The sequence below is a fragment of the Polypterus senegalus genome, chromosome 13 (genome assembly GCF_016835505.1).
Source record: "Polypterus senegalus isolate Bchr_013 chromosome 13, ASM1683550v1, whole genome shotgun sequence".
NCBI classification, from domain to species: Eukaryota; Metazoa; Chordata; class Cladistia; order Polypteriformes; family Polypteridae; genus Polypterus; species Polypterus senegalus.
In genome coordinates, this window is record NC_053166.1 from 23,721,686 (window position 1) to 23,746,629 (window position 24,944).

At 36.7% G+C, this 24,944-nt stretch overlaps 1 protein-coding gene across 35 annotated transcripts in view; it reads left to right on the forward strand.

The window, feature by feature from the left end:
• Positions 1–24,944, forward strand: part of LOC120542147 (protocadherin alpha-C2-like) — a 503,189-nt gene that overhangs the window by 397,695 nt on the left and 80,550 nt on the right. For 25 of the 35 annotated variants that reach the window (XM_039774336.1, XM_039774351.1, XM_039774345.1 and 22 more), the window contains one exon: positions 5,234–5,353. The exons of the other annotated variants lie outside the window; for them this stretch is intronic. In XM_039774336.1, coding sequence (XP_039630270.1) covers positions 5,234–5,353 — 120 coding nt within the window. The remainder of the gene's footprint in view (positions 1–5,233; positions 5,354–24,944) is intronic. 35 annotated transcript variants of the gene reach the window in all.

Here is a 24,944-nt window from a genome sequence, read left to right on the forward strand (position 1 = left end):
GAGACTGTATGGGGACCTAATCCAGATCTACAAAGTTTGCAAGACATTGATGAAGCAGACTAAAGGACTGAAGCAAGAGCACACTTCTTTATGTACAGAGTTGTGGGAATCTGAAACAAAATACCAGGCAATGTAGTTGAAGCAGAAACCTTGATAATGTTTAAAAAGTATCTGCATGAGGTATTGGGACAGCTCAGCCGTTAACTAAACAAACAATCTTGATGGACTGAGTAGTCTCCTCTCATTTTTCAAATGTCTTATGTTAATGTCTTATTCAGTGACACTTAAACATGTCTGGATTAGATAAAAATGGGTGTGTGCAAGAGATCTTCCCTCTGATGCACTGATACCATTTTCAGGGCTAATCCCTGTTTGCTTGGATAGCCCATGAACTTGGATTTAGTGGGCTGTAAAATGCAGGAATGGCAGACCAATAGTTAAAAATCTGCTGTACTTTATTTTTAAATACCTTTCCATATGTTTAAAAAAATCTCTTTATATATAAAAGGAAGCACTTTTTAAAAATTCAAATTATACAAATGCTTAATAAGGGAAAATAATGTTTTTTGCCTAATTGCAGTTTATGTGGAAAATTGGTCTTATACCTGCGTATATTAGTTAGTAAAGTGAGCAAATACTAATGCCTGGTCATCTGATTCACATTTTTTAATTAATTTCAAATCAGTTTATCCCATATAGCACTCTTCATTGAGTTTTAATTAACTGCAGTATACCACAAAACCAAACAGCTTTTATATTTTGTAACCGTGTTTGCTCATAGTTTCCAAAATTCTACAGCTTAGGCTTACTTCACAGAATGATTCAGGCAATAACTGCACAGTTCAAGTATCAAATGTTTTAGTAAATGTAAAAGCAAAAACAGTGCATACAAAATTCAAAGTAAAAATACTAATACAAAAAACAGGAAAAGTGGTATCATAATTTGTTTCTGTTTAAGACTTACATGTATGTTTCTCTATATACTGTATATGGTCATACAGTCATCAGAGTATATGGTCAGAAAACTTTGTCATTGTTTTATTTGTAAGTAAATCTAAAGGCTATGCTACTACCAGAATGACCATACTCCTAATTGATTAATTAACATTCTGTTATTACAGAAATTGCTGAGAATGTTCTTTTATATATGTTAGCCTACAGGGGAAAAGATCATACTATTATCTAAGCAACTATATGAAGTTAACATTACAGTCTACTTAAGCAAATAATTATGTGATTTTAACATTAACTTTTAAGACTGGCTGTTACACATATTAAACAATGAAGTACAAATAGATGTCAACAATTAATATGAACAACTTATGACAACAAAGCCCTGCTAATGTAAGATTTTAGATATACTGTAATCATATAACAACATACAAGATGAAAAGCAAATACTCCAGTTCTGTACTAAAAATTAGCAAAGTAAATACATTTCTGAAAGAAAATAAATTTCATTAGTCATGTATGCTGCTTTTTTCTTTTATGTAATCTAACAGTGATTAATTGGCTCAAAAGTGCTGGGTTCAGAAGCTGGTTTGGGTGCTGTGTGTTTAGAGAACGTATGATTTGTGTGTTATCTTATAAATCTGCATTGATGTTATCAGGTTAGCTTCAGTGAGTGTTCAAGAAAGCCTTAATAAGTGACTATTGTGCATATTTCCAACCCTTCAACCAATGCTGCTAGGACAGATTTCTTCCAAATCGTGACCACTCTTAATAATAAAGGTGCAGGATTTGTTCTTTGGAGTTGTGCCATAGGGGAAAGATTTTTGGTTCCCAATAGATTCATCCACATAAAGGTTCAAGAAAGAATCTTTATTTATATAAATCTGTAATAGGTTCTGTACAGTAAGAAACAATGAATAGATTGTGAATAGATGACTTTTGAAATACCAATGGGTTATGATTTTAAAAGGACTCTTGCTGCAAACAACAAAGCAGACTAATTGGAGTTTGTCTTAATCTGATGGGGTCCTGCTAGGTAGCCTACCATATGATAAAGGTTTTGTTTGTCTATTAGGAAGATTTACAAAGCACAAACAACAAACATCATATGCAAAGAACCCATCCTAGAATAAGGTGGTGCTTAGTCAGGCAATAGTTATATGAGTAACCATACAACCCCGTAACCAAACAAAAAATGCCATTAATGAACCAGTATTTTTAAAAGTGACAATGAACTGGATTTAATGGTTCTGATAACAAAAGGATGGAAAATAGGTTAAACAGAATAGTGTTTATATAAAAATTATTTCATATCTTTTATTAATAGTGCCTTTCACAACAGTCTGCCACTCTTACAGCACATCTCATTCCCACAATGTTAAACCAGAGATATTTAAATCATCCTGTGAGTAAAGTTCACAAAAATGAGATTTTGAATATCTGAAGCCACAAACTGTGTCCATGCAAGTTAAAAAAAAAATCAATAAGCTCATAAACAGATGTAGATATAACATGATGAACTTAACTAACTTAACAAAACAATTAGCTATGTTTATTTGAACTAATTCTATAACTAATTCTTATGGACGTCTCTGATGTGAAAAGTCTTATTTTAACTTGAAGAGTTTCTATTTTAAATTTTATAGAAAACGTTTCGATTTTAGACTCATCATTGGAAATGTAGTAAAATATGAAATAATCCGTAGAAAACAATGTATAAACATTTGTATATAAAGTATTTTATGACAAGCAAAACAATCCATAAGAGTCAGTGCAATTTCTAAAACAAACACAAGGTGTCACTGCCATCCAACCTTCCACCGGTGCCGTTAGTTAGGAATCATTAATGTAAAGCCCTCCCTCCACCAAAATGCTTTTTTTCTTTTCCAGAGAGGATTGCCTGGTTTTGTTTTTAAATGGCACTTGGTTGTAAACAGGATAGTTTCTTTAAAATTGTGTAAAAACCAAAGTGACTGGAATACAGAAGTGTTAATTTGAAAGAAGATCAACGTGAGAAAAGATCTGTTTTTCTAATAAGCTAACGATGAAGGGACTGCGTGGCTACATCAGGATTGTTCTGCTTTCGACATTTCTTCTTTGCTTCTGGAAAAGTGCGTCCGCGCACTTACGTTATTCTGTTCTTGAGGAGTCAATTCCCGGGACAATCATCGGAAACGTTATTAAGGATTTGGGTCTCGATATTAAAAATCTTCATGGCCGTGGATTACGTGTGATTTCAGGATCAAAACAGCAGCTGCTGCAGGTAAATCACAAGACCGGAGTCCTGTTTGTAAATGAAATCATTGACAGAGAAGCGCTGTGTGACAAAGACAAGGCTTGTTTGATTAGTATTAAAATTGCTATTGAAAATCCTCTAGAGGTACATCACGTAGAAATTGAAATAATAGATATAAATGATAACTCTCCTGCATTTCAGGAAAAGAGAAAAACACTAGAAATTACAGAAACAACTCCAGCTGGGTCGCGTTTTACATTACAGGGGGCCTACGACCCCGATAGCGGTGTAAATTCATTAAAATTTTATCGACTAAATCCAAATGATTATTTTAATCTCGAGATCGAAGAGCGTAGCAAGAAAAACAAAATTCCAGTGTTAGTGCTGCAAAAACCTTTTGACAGAGAAGAGAAAGAACGACATGATTTTTTGCTCACGGCCTATGATGGGGGAGATCCACCCAGGTCTGGGAATTTAAATATTACTGTCATAGTTGGTGACGTTAATGATAACGTACCCGTTTTTGACAAACAGATTTATTCCGTAACACTGGAGGAAAATGTAGCAGTGGGCACCCTTGTTCTCAAGGTAGACGCCTCGGATTTAGACGAAGGCAGCAATGGTGACATCATTTATTCATTTGAGAATTCAAGTCCTGATGAAGTGTCTGAAATGTTCCAACTTGATGTGCATACCGGACAGATTACAGTTAATGGGGTGATTGATTTTGAAGAGAAAGAACTCTATGAGCTTGACGTGAAAGCTACAGACAGGGGACACATGCCAATGAGCAGTATCTGCACTGTATTAATCAAAATTACAGATAAGAATGACAACGCGCCCATAATAGAAGTGACATCATTTTCGAGTTCCGTTTTCGAAGACGCAAAGCCAGGTACAGTAGTCGGACTAATCAGCATTACTGACCTTGATTCTGGCCCTAATTCCAAAATAACATGCCAGTCTTCCGATCATATGCCATTTGAACTGAAGCCATCGCCTCAGCAAAATTTATATTCTTTGTTAACTAATTCACGACTTGACCGAGAGTCTGAATCCCAGTATAACATAACGATAACTGCGAAAGACTTTGGACAGCCTTCTCTGTCATCTTATAAAACTGTTCTAATTAACGTGTTGGACGTGAATGACAACTCTCCTAAATTTTTACAAGACCCTTACGTTTTTTACATCGAGGAAAATAACACTCCTGGAGCTTCAATACTGGCAGTAAGTGCAGTGGATGCCGATACGAATGAAAACGCCCTCATCACGTATGCTTTAGATAAAAATGAAGCTGTGGAGAAGCCCGTGCTGCCTTTTCTCAGTATTAGTTCTGACAATGGACAAGTAATTTGTTTTACATCCTTTGACTTTGAAGAGTTGAAAAGCTTTACCTTCAGTGTTGTAGCCAAAGATTCCGGAGTACCACCGCTCAGCACTACCATAACTGTCACTGTCTTTATTTTGGATCAAAATGACAATCCGCCAGTAATCGTGTTTCCTTTAACAATGAATGGAACGGCAGTTGTGGAAGAGACGGTCCCTAGAAATGTAAAAGCGGGATATTTGGTGACAAGAATCAGAGCCTATGATGCCGATGTGGGATATAACGCTTGGCTTTCGTTTTCTCTGGAAGAGGTCACTGACCAGTCTCTTTTTAGTGTTGGGCGCTATACGGGGGAAGTTAGAACTCTCCGTGCTTTTACGGAATCCGATGTCACTGTGCAAAAAATTATTATATTGGTGAAAGACAGCGGTTGTGTTTCATATTCTGCGTCTGCTACAGTTATTGTGACAGGAGCTGAAAACACGGAATCTCAAGTTTTTTCTGAAATTAAAAGCAGCACTACAGAAGAAAAACAAGACAGTAAAATGACATTTTATTTGATTATCGTCTTGGGTTCGGTATCATTTTTATTTATAGTCAGTATCATTACCCTTATTGGCTTCCAGTGTCACAAGGCACAGCACAGTTTAATAAGTGACAAGTATTTAGATGGCGCCAACTACGCAGAAGTTAGTGGATCTCTTTTTCATTACCAGACAGGAGACAAACAGCTGGTGTTTATTGGACCAGGAATGAACAGGGACAGCATGGTGGAGGTGGGAAGCAATACAAATACTCTTCTCGTGTCCGACAGTGGAATTAAAATTGCCCAAGTGGTGAGTAATATTCATGTTAAGAACGTTTGCAAAATGGCAGCTTCTTATGCACCAGCTGCTTTATGTCTTCCATTTACCAGCTGTTGTCTTTAGTTTATTTACTTCTGGATTTTAATTTTCAATATCACCTTTTTGTTTTGCTAAGCTATTGCCTTGGAATATGTAGTTCAGTTTCATTACTAAAGATTAAGATAATACCAAAGTTTATTAAATGTAGGTGTTATATAATGAAAAGCATTCACAAAATACCTTTTTGTGAATTGTTTTCATAATGCAAGTAACAGTCACTCTTATGAGCATCTTTGTCAATAGAATTTTTATCAGTACTTTTTGGGATGAATGTGTTTTGTTTTTTTTTTAGCTTGTGATATGCTTTTGGACAATAAGAGGGGTCCATGGTATTTCTGTTTGATTTTTGAGACCTTGCAAATGCAAAATAACTTTATTTGCATGAGTTAAACTGCTTATTGCAGCCACATTTGCCAGCATTTAGAACCACTAGTGCACAGGTGTTGAACTGCAGGCCTGGAAGGCCACAGCGGCTACAGGTTTTCATTCTAACCCTTTTCCTAATCAGTGACCTGTTTTCACTGCTAATTCACATTTTATTAGCCTTGTTAGAAGGATTCAGTCCTCTGAATTGATTCGTTTCCTTATTAAAATGCAGCCAAACAGAAATGAGACGTGAAACAAGCCAAGAGATGACCAGCTAAACTGGGGCTTCAAACTCCAACCAGTTTCTTAATGAGAAGCCAATTCTTGCTGTTAATTAAACTTGTTATTTAATGCCACAGCTTGTTGTTGCTCTCGTTTTGCCACAGCTGACATTTCCGAAACTGTTGATTTTCTGTTTTTTATAAGAACATCATCAAAGTGTTTTGGTGATTTGAGAGATCAACCTTACTGAGACCTTCACCTTTCTTTATTTTCAGATATTGTGTGATGTGGCAGCTTGTTTTGTGTCTCATTATTGTTTGGCTGCTAATTAAGGAAATCAAAACAACTAAAGGGCCTGAGTCAAGTCAATTAGAAGAAGTAATTAGCAGCAAAAAGTGGGGACAAATTAAGAAGATGGTTGGAATAAAAACCTGCAGCCACTGCGGCCCTTTAGGACTGGAGTTTGACACCCCTGCACTAGTGTATCAGGGAGAAAAAACTTGATGACATTGTGTGTGTTTTTCTCTCTTGGCCTGTACCTCTTGTTCTCTGAGAATACAGTAACATATGTGCCAGTGTCAGCTCTGCATTCTGAATGTTTAGTTCAAATTTCTTGCTTTCTTTTTGCTTTCACATTACCAAACTATTTTAGAAAGAAGTGTTAGATTTATGAGCCTGACTGTATGACAGTTACATGTGATTCTCTGTACAAACACAACATTAAACAGCCACCAAGCAATTTTTGTGAAAAGTTTCAATGTTGTGATACATTAATATATAGATTGTCACTCCACATTTAAACATTATGAAGAGAATTTTTCTCATTATTTTTTGAGGTGAATTGCTTTCTGTTGCTTTAGATACTGTTTTAATTTTGAATAACAAACTGGACCATAATAGTTTTTTTGTTTTTACTCACCAGTATTATTTGTATGGGGTTAACTGCTAAATGCAACAACTCTGGTCAACATCCAAATGCCTTAGCATATCATAGACATACCTCTCCTATATAATGAGATATGTTTTTTTGCCTAGCCCTGGACCACTTCTTCTGCAAAAATACATTTATCTATGTGCTGATGTTAGTTCTGGTTTCTGGGTAATTCATTCAAGTTTCTTTAATCCTACATGTCAGCAAGCTATTTTAGCCAGCAGCCTTTATCAATTGACTGTTGTAAAATTCTTTTTGCAAACAAAAAGTTAAACAGACTACATTTTGTTTCTTTCTAGTACATTTGTTATTGTCATTTGAAATCTCAAGTTTTTCTTGGGCGTTACTTCTGAAGTCAATCATCAGAGAGTATGAAGAATTCTACAGCCACAAGTGGCAAAAACAATGGTTAACCTGAGAAACAATAGCAAAGATAAATACACACACACACATGTCAGTATTTGTTTTAATGTTTGTTGTGGAAGGTAGTGTCTTTAATGTTTTTATGGACAGATTGCTTCTGACAAAGAGAATTATATATTTAGACAAATTAATAACACAAAGCCCTGCAATGAACTAATATGGAATGGCATCTCATCCATGGATAAATGAGAGAAATGGCTTTACTGCACAAGACCCGATTATTTGAAAGTTTTTCTACAGCAAAAGTACTAGAGTTAAATTAACCTCAAATGGGCTTAAAAGAATTTTTAATGTGTATTTATAAGAAAAATGTATGTATGTATGTATATATGTGTATAAATATACCCATACTTGTGTGCTACATATCTATCTACATACACGCACACACACACACACACACACACACACACACACACACACACACACACACACACACACACACACACACACACACACACACACACACACACATATATATATCATAATAATTAAAAGACCACTTTTTAATCAGAGTATGGCATCAAGTCAATGAAACTTCTGGGCTATTGATCTGGTCTGCTAAGTAGCAGAGGGGCTTGTTAATCAGTTTAAGTGGCTTTGGTGTTAATGAAATTAACAACAGATGTACTAGAGGGACAACAATGAGATGACCCCCAAAACAGGAATGGTGTAACAGGTGGAGGCCACTGACATTTTTCCCTCCTCATCTTTTCTGACTGTTTTTTCACTAGTTTTGCCTTTGGCTACAGTCAGTGTCACTACTGGTAGCATGAGGCGGTACCTGGACCCTACAGAGGTGGCACAGGTAGTCCAACTTCTCCAGGATGGCACATCAATATGTGCCATTGTCAGAAGGTTTGCTGTTTCTCCCAGCACATTCACAAGGGCATGGAGGAGATTCCAGGAGACAGGCAGTTACTCTAGGTCAGCTGGACAGGGCCGTTGAAGGTCCTTAACCCATCAGCAGGACCAGTATCTGCTCCTTTGGGCAAGGAGAAACAGGATGAGCACTGCCAGAGCCCTACAAAATGACCTCCAGCAGGGCACTGGTGTGAAATGTCTCTGTCCAAACAATCAGAAACAGACTTCATGAGGGTGGCGTGAGGACCCGTTATCCTCTAGTGGGCCCTGTGCTTACTGCCCGGCACCATGGAGCTCGATTGCCATTTGCCATAGAATACCAGAATTGGCAGATTCAACACTGGTACCCAGTGCTTTTCACAGATGAGAGCAGGTTCACCCTGAGCACATGTGAAAGACATAAAAGGGTCTGGAGAAGCCATTGAGAATATTATGCTGCCTGTAACATTGTTCAGCATGACCGGTTTGGTGGTGGGTCAGTGATGGTCTGGGCAGGCATATCCATGGAGGAACGCACAGATCTCTACAGGCTAGACAACGGCACCTTGACTGCCATTAGGTATCGGGATGACATCCTTGGACCCATTGTCAGACCCTATAAGATAAGATAAGCTGTTGCAGTGGGTCCTGAGTTCCTCCAGGTGCACGACAATGCCAGGCTTCATGTAGTGAGAGTACGCAGGCAGTTCCTGAAGGATGAAGGAATTAATACCATTGACTGGCCCCCACACTCACTCGCCTGAAGTCAGTCCATTAGAACACCTCTGGGACATTAAGTTTGGGTCAATCCGACGCCGCCAGGCTGCACCTCAGACTGTCCAGGAACTCAGTGATGCCCTGGTCCAGATCTGGGAGGAGATCCCCCACAACACCATCTGTCATCTCATTAGAAGCATGACCCCCCAACGTTATCAGGCATGCATACAAGCATGTGGGGGCCATATAAACTACTGACTGAGATTCTGAGCCTGCTGCATTCTTTTTTCACTTTAATTTTTGGGGTGTCTTTGAATTCAGCCCCATTACCCAAAGAGATCTGATGTGTTTTCAAAGTGTTTCTTTAATTTTTTGAGCAGTTAGTGTGGCACCCTGGCAGTGCTCAGGATCGAATAAAGGTGCATGTGTGGTCATTAAATTAATTCGGAGGTTTTTCTGATGATACCCATAGCAAGTCCCAAAAATGCCATGTAGCAAAACTTCCCTGATAAAGCAAATGTGTTGTAACTAAATAAAGTTCCTCAAATGGAAAACAATTGGAATGAAAAATTTTGACTTCCCTTCTACAAATGAGAAATCTGCCCAAAATTTAGCAGACACTGGTTCTACATTATTTACAGTATGTATGGCATTAGGTGTTAAATTAAAACTGGCAAATTTTGATGTCTGTTACTTTTAGAAAATTTACAGATTATATTTGTTTGGACTTTTAATAGTCAGAAATGCGCAGCTGTGAATTTTGATCTAACAGGAATTTAAACAATTATAACGTGAAAAAAAAATAATCACACACATTTTTTTTTTTTTTAGCTCACATGCTTTCATATAAAATAACCATTTTAAATGTTGTAGTGTAGCTATGTGTTTAACCTTCCCTTTTAGCTTTAGATTTCTATAGTGCTGAGTATTTGCTTTTTCCTGGATAAAGACATTTCTGAAAATATCTGAAGGTGTCCAATTATATACCCATTTCCAGAGTCTGTATTAAATCACTTTGATACTTTGTTATTTAATAGAAAGTGCCATTAGCCAAAATGCTGTCTGTCCAGTTTGTATTGTATTTGTCTTCATGATGTTTTATGACAAATACTAACTTTATTCATTTGACTGAAAAGAAAATGCCATTGGAAATGTGTAACCAACACAGCAGTCTCAGCCACAGATATGGTCCCAACCCAAACCAGTGCTGCTGGCACTCCCTGCTCCAAAGAGGGCATATCTACAGGGTTTAGGAGTGTACTCTTCACTTTTTACTGATCTCAAATATTCTGGAGGAAGCATTGATCACAGCCTGGTCAATGTCTCATCTTCCTTTCTGTTTTAAAGGTTATTACCTAACCTATTGGGTGTGAATTGAAACTCATTGTTTGTAGCCCCATTAAACTTTACCTAAACATGGATTTTATCTTTGACAGTGGATGGATTTTTTTGTGGGTTGGAACCTCTGAGTTCAACCTGGAGACTTTCCAGCCTTTTCCTGTACTGAAAGCATTGTCATTCAAGTTGATGGCTTCATTATTAGGACCAGTGAGTTCTAGGGTTGTCACCGTGGCAAGCAGAAAAATGAGTTTTGTGCTCATCAGTTAAACTCACCAGCCAATTAAAAATAGAACATTTTGTTAAATCCTGGTAGAAAATGCATAAAAATGAGATGTCTAGTCGAATTAGGTGAAGCCTATAGGTTTCTAAACCTGATGAGCCTCAACTGGGTGTGACAGTTGTTAGTGCTACTGCCTGACTGATCCAAGAGTCCACATTCAGATATTTACTAAACCACCGTCTATGTGGAGTTGCCATGTTGTCCTTGTATCTGCATGATTGTGTGACTTATCTAATACAGGATTTCAAGATGTATTTAAGGTGTTTGCATGCTTTACGATGTGAGTATTGTTGCTTGCATTAAGTATTTGCTAATATATGAGGTGTGGCAGAAAAGTAATGAGACTGATTTTTTATTTACCAAAGTTTTTTATTTTTTTCAAACATCAATGTTATCCCCTTCAAAGTAGTTCCCTTGGGCAGCTACACACCGATGGAGACGTTGTTCCCACTGTTGGTAGCAGCGCTGGAAGTCTTCAACCGGTATGGTCTTCAGCATGTCCGTTACACTCTTTTGGATGTTTTCTAAAGTCCCGAAATGACGTCCTTTGAGGACATTTTTCAGTTTAGGAAAAAGTCACACGGACTGAGGTCAGGTGAATAAGGGGGCTGGGGAACCACAGGAATGCCTTTTGAGGTCAAAAATTCTGTTATGGAGAGGGCAGTTTTTCGGCACCATTTTGGCACAGACCTTTCGCATGTGCAAATGTTCAGTCAAAATTTGATGAACGGTAAATCTGTTCAAATTTAATTGTTCACTCAACATTCTTAATGTTAAACGATGATCTGATCTCACAAGAGTGTTCACACGTTCGATGTTTTCATTGGTTTTCGAAGTTGAAGTCCTCCCTGAACGGTGTTCATCTTCAACGTGTTTTCTGCCTTCCAAAAATGATTTGTGCCAGCGAAAAACTTGAGCTCGGGATAAAGAATGTTCCCCAAAAGCCTGTTTTAACTTTTCAAACGTCACACTTGCCGTTTAATGGCACAACGTTGCTCCAAATTCCGCTTTTCCATTTTGCGTGACGCACAACCAAAAACACAACTTCGCTAATAGCAGTCACAAAAATCACGTAGTTAACGGAAGGAGTTGAAACTCGCACTGAGCTATGGGAGGGTACTGATACACGTGCTCTATCAAGGACAACAGCGCAGCGTTGCCTGATCGCTTGCAGTGTTGCCAGTCTCATTACTTTTCTGCCACACCTCGTATTCTATGCTAACTTCCGTTCTTAGTAAAATGGAGCCAGAAGAGGCTTTAGATTTGTTTTTAACCTTGTACTGGATTATGTGAGTTAAAAACCTGCCTGGATAAATGTTTAGAATCCCTCCCCCAAACAATCTGATGTTGTGCTATCTATTATACTTTTTTGTGTTTTATCCTTTTAAACATCAGCTCATTATTTCTTCCAATTATCAATTTGAAGCCGCCATCAAAAGTAAACTACAAGTATTAAGGTCGGTCTGCTATACTGTATTTGTCAATTTTCTTGTAGTTTTGGTTATTAATATTTTTAAGGTAAGAGTATATCTACAACCCAGCAAAGGAATATGTTAAATCAAAACAATTCAACAAATTAAATTCAAAGAACAAGTTTTAAAATATTGGTAAACAGCATACCTTCTTAAATTATAATGCCATCCTACATCCTATATTCTACATGCAGATATCTACAATTTAACACATTCTTAATAATCTCCTCACTAAAATCATTCAGGATAAAATTTAATTTCATAATGGCCTTAGGCTAAGCTAAAAAAATAAAAACTTAAAAACAGAGTGCAATTTTCCAAACTTTAATCGTTTATTTAATTAGATAGCACCCTTAGCTTAGTATGGAGTGAATACAATAAATGCGCGCAAAGTTAGCTGACCGTGGACACTGAAATGACAAGCGAAACTTCATTCTCAAAGGACAATCAATTGCTTGTATATATAATTAATCGTTGCTGCAGGGATCACAGCAGGCGGATAAACGTTGAAAGCCGCTGATTGTCATCGGCGCACTTTTTCTGTTTACTCCAATTCCTGCTCTAAAGCCTTCTGTGACCCGCCTACTTACCAGCATGTGACTGCCGCTCGTGAGAGCTGTCCAGGGTACTGTTTTCGAAAAACTACATTGTGAAGTCTCCTGAAAACATTAGTGCACAAAATCTCGTTCGTTTCAATTCAACTTTAAATTCGAGCATTTGATTTATTTTTTTGTTTGTTTGCATATTGGTTTATACTACATATTTATATTTTCATACAGAGTATTTTTTTTTTTTTTTTTGGAAGCAATGGTTTTGCTTTTGCATACCACAATTTGACATTTATGTAGCTTATGAGTTATTTCTTGACAACTAATATATGTTTTAACAGTCTGCCCTTCAAAGACAGAAACTAGCAGTAAACTCACGTACAGCACGCACCCTGAATCACTGACTCAACACTAACGCATTTAACATTTAAATGAGAGGTGAGGTGAAAAATCCATATACACACTTGTTGGCATTTTACTGGGATGTGTGGTCCCATGTTGAACCATTACTTGACAAAGAGCAATTTGAGTCTGAGATTGGTTCTCTGCAAATGATTTTTATAAGGTTACTAATATGTGGACAGAAATGTCATTTTTAATGTATAGTAAGCTAACTGGGATGACAGTAATAGATCTAGAAAAACTAAACCCAGCCCGTGTTGTTATATGCAGTAGGAGCCCTTTTAAATCAGGAACACATTGGTGTTTTAAAAATCTTTTAGCATTTACTTAAGTCTATTTATGTTGCCTTATTTTATCAGGTAGTGAGTGAGTATGGTGTATGAGTAAAGGCTTTAGACAGCAAACCCTAAGGTTTTGGGAACAGATTCTGCACCTGACCCTGAGTGGCCAAGGGCTTGTCACTTCACCTGCCTGTGCTCTAAGTAGAAAAACAAAAGAAATGTAACCAATTGTATGCCAAATAATGCAAAATGCAATGGATAAAGGTATCTGCCAAATATGCATGATATACTTTCATTATATATAAAAGTTCTTTATGGAACCAGGGCATGGTTCTTTTGGGAACAAAAACTAGTTCCCCTATGGCATCAGTCTAACAAACCATTTTGGCACCTTTATTTTGAAGGGTGTGAACATTCAAGAGATATTTAAACAATATGACAATACCTTGGGCAGAATTCGAATCCAGGGCTCTAGAGCTGCGAAACAGCCACACTAACCACTGAACCACCTAGATGAAATATCTTTTTTTAAAAAAAGAAGAAGAAACAACTTCATTTCCAAATTTCAGCAATGTGTATCATTGTTTGTTGAGAATTCTTTTCTGTTTATAATTTCCATGCAAGTCTAAATATAAAATATATCTTTCAACATATTTCATCCTTCATTTAAATTGAGCACTTGTTAATAACTGATATGAATGTGCAAGAAAGAAAACTAGCAACAAAAGATTTTTTTTAATAACAACAAACTTAATATGCTTACATTTAGTAATCTGTATGCACATGTAATTTTCAGTATTCACATCCTAAAGCAGCATAATAATTAATTGCATATGATAACTTTTTCAAACCTTCTATTTTCCAGAATATTTATTCAATTTAAAATTAAGAGCATTTAGAAACAATATTATCTGTTGCTAATCAAATGAATACTGTAAAATTACATTTTTTTGTAACTTTTAAGAATTTTTTCCAACTTGCCATTTAAACTAAGAGACTCCCATTTTCTTACTTTAGAGGAATGCCAAACTTCCAAACTTAACATCTGCGCATAAAGTTTCAGTGTCTAGTCTCTACTAAATATTTGTTTTTTTTAAAGAGTTTTATTGAGTAAAATGAAAGATTTTAAAAAATAATGATTTAAAAATATAGTCACTATATTGTTGCACAACCTTGAAAAATCTTTATTGTGTAGTGCTGCTCTCTCTTTATCCCACAAAACAGTACGCCTACAAAGCTAACTGTTCAAAATGTCATGCCTGTGCGTTTTATGGATAACTGCACTGGTGTTTGTTGCTGCATCCCCAAGTGAAAACTACAAACAAGCAGCATTTAGAAAATATAAGCTGGTACTCAAGTATCATTGGTTTTCTCTTTTCACCCAGAATTGCATTTGTCAAACACAAAAGTGTACTGTTTAATGTCATGAAATCATTGGGTTTAGTAGGTAAATTTAAATTTTCCAACTGGTAATATTTATATATTTTTTTCTAAAATCTAATTGTTTTAATGCCTATCCCTTTAGGTTTGAGAGCTGTGTAGGAATTAGCTCGGGATGAAATTGGAGTTTATTGTAAAGCTCACTCACTCGTGCATCCACACTTATTCACACCAGGATAATATAACATTTTCAATCATTATCAAATATCAAAGGCACAAATAAGAAAGTAATGAAGTGCATAAAAGTGAACTACATCATCAAAATGCATAATGTTCACATTCCTCTGTACCTTAAACATCAGTACTACTGTAAACAGATAAGTATAAGGGATATGCAGATAATATTTTATACCTTCAAGTCCAACTCTTCAGCCACAGAAACACACTCCTTTTGCCAAAAGGCAAATGACATAAATTATACAGCAAATTCCTGAAATTGTAAAGAGAGAGAGAGAGAGAGAGAGAGAGAGAGAGAGAGAGAGAGAGAGAGAGAGAGAGAGAGAGAGAGAGAGAGAGAGAGAGAGAGAGAGAGAGAGAGAGAGAGAGAGAGAGAGAGAGAGAGAGAAGCAAGATGGTGTGGCACAGTGATTTAAGCTTTAGACTTCAAACCCTGAGGTTGTGGGTTCAAATCCCACTATAGACACTGTGTGACCCTGAGCAAGTCACTTGACCTGCCTGTGCTCCAATTGGAAAACCAAAAAAAAAAAAAAATGCACCAGGTTGTAATATAAATGTTGTAAGTTCCCTTGGATAAAAGCATCTAACAAATAAGAAATTATAGACAGACAGACTCTGCTTTGTCACTCTTCTTTCATTTTCAGAGTCCATATTTCAAACATTTTTCTTGTTCAAGGTTACATAGAAAAGAATGCTAATTTTCACATACACCGTAATGGACTGGTTCCCCGAGTGATGTTTCCTACCTTGTGTCCGCTGCTTATTGGGATAAGCTTTGGCTTTCCTGTTACCCTACTTTCGATTAAATGGATTAGAAAATAGATGGCAGTATGTTCAAATCCACACTTGCAAAAGACAAATGGAATTGTATTCTGTTACATCTTGGATGTGAGGGACACCCCTACATAGAGCAGCCAAAATGTTATACATCTTGACTAACATACAGCATTTCAAAATAAATGCTGTTTTGTAAAATATTTGCATAAGGCAAAGGTACCAAACTGAACATTACTAAGTGGAGCCTTGGAAAAAAAGGATGGCAGATCCACAATGTTTCTAGAAGGCAGGCAGCACAGTGACAATTAATTGTTTCTGATCTTCTACTAGGAGAGCAAGAGGAAGATATAGTAGATCTAGCAAGAAGACAGAAGACTTCCTAAAACTGAAAAATGCTATCAAAAGGTGTTTAGTTGAGACTGTGTTTTTTAAAAAGTGGATGAGGCAGGAGATGACCAAATTGCATTTAATCTACAAATAGCAAGAGGTGAAGAGCATTACTGCTTTACATTCAAATAAATCTGTTCATTTCTTGGATGCAACTGTTAAAGTTGCTTAATTGGATCTCTCTTATAGATCCTGGTACCCTGGCAAATTCAAGTTCAATTTAAAGTAAACAAAAACACACGGTATAACTTTAAATAAATTAATAAGAAGGCGGATACAGCTTGAAAAATACTGAAGCAAAACCTAATTTTATTCATGGTTTTGTTGGTGACATTATTCACTGTCCATACTTACGGTAGTCATTTTGCCCCTTCAAACGTACATTTTTTTTTTCTTTTTGTCAGTGAATTGCCTGTTTAAACGTAGTCCATCAATTCGTATAGCTTTATCATTATTATTTGTGTTTAATGTGCAAAAAGAGATGACAGCCACAGATTCCCCTATGTACACCCCAAAATATTTTTTTTGATATTCTTAAATCGCCGTTTCTGTTTCCTTCATTTTGTAAATATGATTACGTATAAAGAGCATAAATGTAATTTCTTTTAAGTAAAAAAAGAAAATAGTATATAACATACGTCATGCTGCTATTGAGATAAGGAATTTCCCTCCGTATCGCCTTTGTATCTCTGGTTACAATGCAGAGTGAAGATTAAGTTCTACTTCAAGTCAATAGATGTCGCTATTTACCAACATTGATAAAACACATGCGGTCTGCCTCAGCTCCACCTTTTCAGAATAAAGGCTCTGACATTTTTTAAACATAAAACTGTAATAGCTCCAGCTCGAGACTGAATGTGAATATTTTTTATGGAATGACACTTTATGAGCGGTGTATTTTCCTTCGTTAACACTATTTTATTTTTATCTTTGTGAGTTATTTTGTGACGGCTGTTTGGACTGCGCCGAATTAAATGGCAAACGACAGGATTACTGGCATTTTTATGTTGCTGCTACACATTTGGGATATAACTTCCGGACAGATTGTTTATTCCATTTCAGAAGAACTCGATCAGGGAACCTTTGTTGGAAATTTAGCCAAGGATCTCAATCTGGGTGTACAGCAATTAAAATCTCGCAAATTCAGAATTGCATCTACATCCAGGAGAAGATATTTTGAGGTAAATACTGAGACTGGGATTTTGTATGTGAATGACAGAATAGACAGAGAAGGGCTTTGCTCAGATAATCTTGAATGTTGCCTTCCTTTAGAGGCTATTATTGATGATCCGCTACAATTACACCGTGTTGAAATTTGCGTTGTAGATATAAACGATAATGCTCCGGCCTTCACCGACGAGTCTGCATTTTTAAACATTGCAGAGTTAACTGTGCCAGGAGCACGATTCCCTCTAGAGAGTGCTCATGATCTAGATATTGGCATAAACTCTGTTAGTAAATACGAAATCAGTCCAAATGAGTATTTTATTTTACAGACTCCCAACGATTTAAGTGAATCGACTGAACTCGTTCTTAAAAAGGCTTTGGATCGTGAAGTTCAGCCTTCAATTCAGTTAATACTAACAGCTTTCGATGGCGGCAATCCACCGAAATCTGGAACTTCCGTTATAACCGTAAATGTATTAGACATTAACGACAATGCTCCAGTGTTTACTAGCCCTGTATATAAAGTATCTGTGTTTGAAAACGTACCGCTGAAAACGTTACTTGTTAAACTTAATGCCACCGACCCAGATGAAGGAAAAAATGCTGAAATCGTGTATTCTTTCAGCGCCAAGGGGAGTTTTTATGATACGTTTGACATCGATTCTCTCACCGGTGAAATAACAGTTAAAAGACCATTGGACTTTGAAAGCAAGAATTCCTTTGAACTTCGAGTTCAAGCTGAAGATAAAGGGCCGGTGCCAATGGCTGCGCATTGTAAAGTACTTGTTGAGGTGATTGACGTCAACGACAATATTCCCGAAGTTACGGTGACATCATTGTCCAGCCCAGTTAAGGAAGACGAAGAACGTGGTACTGTCATCGCCCTGTTCACGGTTTCTGATAAAGATAGCGGTAAAAATGGAAATGTGCAATGTTACATCCAGGGTAACACCCCGTTCGTGTTGCGCGCATCGTATAAAAAGTATTACTCATTAATACTCGATGGTAAATTGGATCGAGAAAGTTGCTCGGAATATAATATTACAGTTGTAACCACAGACGAGGGCTCTCCTCCGTTGTCAAGTAGCACCGTAATTTCAGTGCAGGTAGCCGACGTGAACGATAACTCGCCTATTTTTACAAAAAACATTTTCGCAGCTAGCATAACTGAAAATGGACCTCCCGGATCTTTGATAATCACTGTTTCTGCTTTTGATAGCGACTTAAATGAATCTGGACAAATAACCTATTCATTATTGGACCATCAAATCAACGGCATGCCTGCTTCTCTTTCCATCAATGTGAATTCTGCAACTGGAGATGTATATGGACTTAAATCTTTTGATTATGAGGAATTAAAAATGTTTCAGTTTCAGATAAAAGCAACTGATGGTGGTTCTCCTCCACAAAGTAGTAGTACCCTTGTGACAGTTTTTGTACTTGATGCGAACGACAACTCACCAGAAATCCTACCATCTTATTCCAGCAAAGGCCTTGACTACTCGGAAACAATTCCATTCTCAGCGACTGCCGGCTCGTTTGTGACAAGAGTACGAGCATATGATGCAGACACGGGGTACAATGCATTGCTGTCATATAATTTACTACCGGAGAAATCTGATCTATTCAGCATTAACTCACATACTGGGGAAATTAGAACAAAACGTCTTTTAGAAGAAAAAGACTCGGCGCTGCACAACTTGGTAGTTATTGTTAAAGATAATGGGGACCCATCACTGTCCAGCACCGTTACTCTCACAGTATCGCTTGCTGAAACTGCTTCTGATGCACTTTCCGAGTTCAGACAAAAAACAGTAACATCAGAAGATTTTCCAAAGTTGAATGTATATTTATTAATTTCAATCGTTTCAATATCATTACTATTTGTAATTTCATTACTGATTTTTATTTTCATAAAATGTCACAAAAATAAGACAGACATAAACAAATATGGCACCCACATGATCTCCTCTTACCCTGATGAAACATGGAAGTCCTCTCACAGTCAACATTACAAGTATGTGACGACAGACCCAACACGACGAGATCTTTTAGTCTGTGATGGACAATACGGACAGTACGTAACTTGCCATGGCGATCCTGTTATAATTAATGGGAGCGACACCTGCAAATCATCGAAAACGACTAGCAATTTCATACCATCATCTATTGTGGCGGTAGGTACAGATTTTCATATATTTGATTTAGTAAAGCATGTAATAATTACAAGTAATTAAAAATAACACACTTGTTCACAAAATATACACGTGTTTACAAAACTGTCTCCAACATTAGTCAAGTTTTTCCTGTATCTTCTGTATTTTGGACCAGTGACTTTAAGGCTTAAAATAATTCCTCAATATGGCATCTGTCACTGCAATAAATGGTTTTAACTCAAGTTCAAGTATAAAAACAACAGTAAAGTATTTGACTAAATGTAATATGAAAGAAAAAATACAGCACTGTTGATGTTAATGGAAAACTACTTCACTGTTGTGGCAAAGCCTGCTTGTTAAAAGTTTGTGTTCAAGTTTTTTGTACACAATTCAATGGAAGTCTTACTTGCATGTCTTACACAGATTAATGACAGTATTACCATTGACAGACAATGAACACAAAAACAGACTGTAAATACATCATCACCCTCTAGAAAATATATATATTTTTTTTTTTGGGGTTGTGTGTCCATGTTTTTGTCTGGTTGCTATGTCTCTGTTACATGCTATTTTGCGTGGTATTTGTAAAAGCAGTGGTATTGTTTGTGATACACCATCTGTTGGAATGAAATATAATACAATGCATCTTAATATGTATAATGACATACTGTACATTACAATAGATGATGCAATGAAAATGTGTGCTGAAGTCTGTGTTGATTACTTAGATTTCAACCCATCTTCGACGGGTAGCACAGCTCTTAAGAAAACTGACAAACTAGAGGAGACCAAGCTTGTTTGTTGAGATAATAGCTTAGCTATACCAATATATCATGCAGATGCTTCTTAAAGGTTCAAAGTTTCTGTTTCAACTCCACATCTCGATAGTTTACTCCAGATTCCTCTATCAATTTGAAAGAGTTTAGCTGGACCTGTAAGTTTTCATGCAGGTTCCTATACTTGTGACTACACAGGTTTAATTCTCTGAGTGTATGAGTAGGTTAATCATTTCACATTAAACACAACTTCAGTCGAAAAACAGCACACTGGAAACTCTCAAACAGTTGTCAGTGCAAATGACTGTTCAGCACCATTATGAGCTGGGAATAAAAATGTAACTGAAATTAGTAATGTGAAAGCTATTAATCTGGAACTTTTTTCCAAAACGAATGAGGTGTACTGCATGTAGTAGTACTGCAAATAATATCACAAATATTTTTAATTGTATTCTTTGGAGAAGAACCCTGTGATTTATGAGCAGATCTCACAACCGTGTGAAACACTTTTCTAACCTTTGTGTTTGAGCTACCATTTGTAACATAAAGCCCATATGATGACATTAAAATCCAGACATATTCATTTTTTTTCACAAGCTAATTATTTTTTAAAATAAAAATTAGATCATGTGTATACACATTGGGGTGACATCTGTTTTCATCATGGAATATGTGGGCTAGGAAAGAATGATGAGAACATTTCATGTTCATGGTCAGGAACTAGGAGGGGATTCTGGTGCAGCAAAACTGATCAGATCATAATAGACAGCAATAGGGTTTGAATATTGAGGTGCTCAGATTTAGAACATACAGATTTAACAGATTTACAGGTTTTCCAATACACAATTCAAAAGAAACCTTTTGGGGTTTAAGTATCTATCTATCTATCTATCTATCTATCTATCTATCTATCTATCTATCCTTAACACACCATTTTAAGTAAAATATTTGTTACTAATTATAACACTTTTTTAAAACACTTTTTCACTGACAGTTTTTACTTTGTACCTCTAAAGCAATACTTCTTGACTTTGGACTTTTTAGCTAAAATCTTGGATCGGTAAGAGAGATCCAATAAAGTAACTTTGACAGCTGCATCCAAGAAATGAATAGATTTATTTGAATGTAAAGCAGTAATGCTCTTCACCTCTTGCTATTTGTATATTAAATGCAATTTGGTCATCGACACTTTTTAAAAAACACAATCACAACTAAACACCTTGTGGTAGCATTTTTCAGTTTTAGGAAGTCTTCTTGCTGGGCCTACTATATCTTCCTCTTGCTCTCCTAGTAGAAGATCAGAAACAAGCAATCGTCACCGTGCTGCCTGCCTTCTAGAAACATTGTGGATCTGCCATCCTTTTTTTCCACAAGGCTCCACTTAGTACTGTTCAGATTGGTGCCTTTGCCACAGTACACGAATAATGTTTGCTTGATATGCAATTGACATGCAGTGGTGTGAAAAACTATTTGCCCCCTTCCTGATTTCCTATTCTTTTGCATGTTTGTCACACAAAATGTTTCTGGTCATCAAACACATTTAACCATTAGTCAAATATAACACAAGTAAACACAAAATGCAGTTTTTAAATGATGGTTTTTATTATTTAGGGAGAAAAAATCCAAACCTACATGGCCCTGTGTGAAAAAGTAATTGCCCCTTGTTAAAAATAACCTAACTGTGGTGTATCAACCTGAGTTCAATTTCCGTAGCCACCCCAGGCCTGATTACTGCCACACCTGTTTCAATCAAGAAATCACTTAAATAGGAGCTGCCTGACACAGAGACGTAGACCAAACGCACCTCAAAAGCTAGACATCATGCCAAGATCCAAAGAAATTCAGGAACAAATGAGAACAGAAGTAATTGAGATCTATCAGTCTGGTAAAGGTTATAAAGCCATTTCTAAAGCTTTGGGACTCCAGCGAACCACAGTGAGAGTCATTATCCACAAATGGCAAAAACATGGAACAGTGGTGAACCATCCCAGGAGTGACCGGCAGACAAAAATTACCCCAAGAGCGCAGAGACGACTCATCCGAGAGGTCACAAAAGACCGCAGAACAACGTTTAAAGAACTGCAGGCCTCACTTGCCTCAGTTAAGGTCAGTGTTCACGACTCCACCATAAGAAAGAGACTGGGCAAAAACGGCCTGCATGGCTGATTTCCAAGACACAAACCACTGTTAAGCAAGAAGAACATTAGGGCTCGTCTCGATTTTGCTAAGAAACATCTCAATGATTGCCAAGACTTTTGGGAAAATACCTTATGGACTGATGAGACAAAAGTTGAACTTTTTGGAAGGCAAATGGCCCATTACATCTGGCGTAAAAGGAACACAGCATTTCAGAAAAAGAACATCATACCAACAGTAAAATATGGTGGTGGTAGTGTGATGGTCTGGGGTTGTTTTGCTGCTTCAGGACCTGGAAGGCTTGCTGTGATAGATGGAACCATGAATTCTACTGTCTACCAAAAAATCCTGAAGGAGAATGTCCGGCCATCTGTTCGTCAACTCAAGCTGAAGCGATCTTGGGTGCTGCAACAGGACAATGACCCAAAACACACCAGCAAATCCACCTCTGAATGGCTGAAGAAAAACAAAATGAAGACTTTGGAGTGGCCTAGTCAAAGTCCTGACCTGAATCCAATTGAGATGCTATGGCATGACCTTAGAAAGGCGGTTCATGCTAGAAAACCCTCAAATAAAGCTGAATTACAACAATTCTGCAAAGATGAGTGGGCCAAAATTCCTCCAGAGCGCTGTAAAAGACTCATTGCAAGTTATCGCAAATGCTTGATTGCAGTTATTGCTGCTAAGGGTGGCCCAACCAGTTATTAGGTTCAGGGGGCAATTACTTTTTCACACAGGGCCATGTAGGTTTGGATTTTTTCTCCCTAAATAATAAAAACCATCATTTAAAAACTGCATTTTGTGTTTACTTGTGTTATATTTGACTAATGGTTAAATGTGTTTGATGATCAGAAACATTTTGTGTGACAAACATGCAAAAGAATAAGAAATCAGGAAGGGGGCAAATAGTTTTTCACACCACTGTATTTTATAAAACAGCATTTATTTTGAAATGCTATATGCGAGTCAAGATGTATTACATTTTGGCCTCTCTATGTAGGTGTGTCCCTGACATCTAAGATGTAACAGAATACAATTACATTTGTCTTTTGCAAGTGTGGATTTGAACATACTTCCATCCATTTTATAATCCGTTTTATCCAAAGTAGGGTGACAGGGAAGCCAAAGCTTATCACAGTAAGCAGCGGACACAAGATAGGAAAAATCACTCTGGGAACCAGTCCATTAGGGTGTATGTGAAGATTAGCATCCTTTTCTATATAACTTTGAACAAGAAAAAAATGTTTGTTGAAAATGGATGAAAGATAGATTCTGGAAATGAAAGATGAGTGACAAAGCAGAGTCTGTCTATCTGCATTTTCTTACTTGTTAGATGCTTTTATCCAATGGAACTTACCACATTTTTGATACAACTGGGTACATTTCTTTTGGTTTTCCAATTGGAGCACAGGCAGGTCAAGTGACTTGCTCAGGGTCACACAGTATCAATAGTGGGATTTGAACTGACTACCTCAGGGTTTGAAATCTAAAGCTTTAATCTCTGTGCCACACCACCTTGCTCTTATCTATCTATTATATAGTGCCTTTCATATCTATCTATCTATCTATCTATCTATCTATCTATCGTCCTGGTTAAAACCATTTCCCCACATGTAGAGGACTCTGACTTAGACAATACAGCTCTTTTTGTCAGCTCGCCTTTGCCTTGTGCCATCCTAATTATTTTTTGCCCTATAGCAATATTTTTAGAGGCTGGCACTTCATCACTATAGGTCAGCAACATCTTTTATTGAAAGTCATATACATTTCATTATAATTTCCTCTCTCACTGTTGGTCATGATAAATATTGTTAGTTTGTAGATGTTGAGGTTGTTCAGTTTAGATAAACTGGCATTTGAATGTTTGAAATATTTTGTGTGTTACCGCTTTTTTTTTTTTGTTGTTGCATATAAAATTAGTTGGTACACCTTACAAAATACAAGTCCAAGTCTTTTGAATTGTTTTTGCATATCAGGCCTACCAAATAAAAATCTGTGACAGATCTGAACTTTAAAGGTGCATTTCTGAGTATTGCTATTTAAAGGTTAGGTGTGTTGAGATCAAACCTGTGCAGATGAGGACACAGGCACTTCCAGTCTGCTTGTCTGTCTAAGTCTGTTAAAGTTCTAATACGTCAAGGCAGAGTAGAATAACAAAAATGGATGCAACATTTAATAACCAATATGTAAAGAAAGCGTCAAGTGGCATTTTTTTTCAAGAAAGGTTAGTTCTTTAACACGTGTAGGTATGCTCTATTGTTTTTAAAATCATTTCACACAAGGCTGTCTTAATTGTGAATGGGCATCTTGAACATACAGTTTGAAAATGTGCTGTGGCTATTGTGTAGGTTTTTAAGTTAAAGCAATATGTGAGCAGAAGACTAAGTAGTAATAATAATAATAATAATATTATTATTATTATTATTATTATTATTTTAAATTTCAGAGACTAAGTTCCCTGTTGCAACTAATGACAATGTTAGTGTTATCACCTTACACATTATATTTTGATCTTTAACAGCCCCATTAATTCTCACAGCCTCTTTAATCATATTTCAGGGAGCAGGTAAAGAACATGTTAAATATTCCACTCCTGTTAAGATTATTGATTTCCTTTTTGTTTTGGGCAATACAATTAACAAATAACATTCTTTAATTTTTTTTTCTCATTTAAAGAACACAG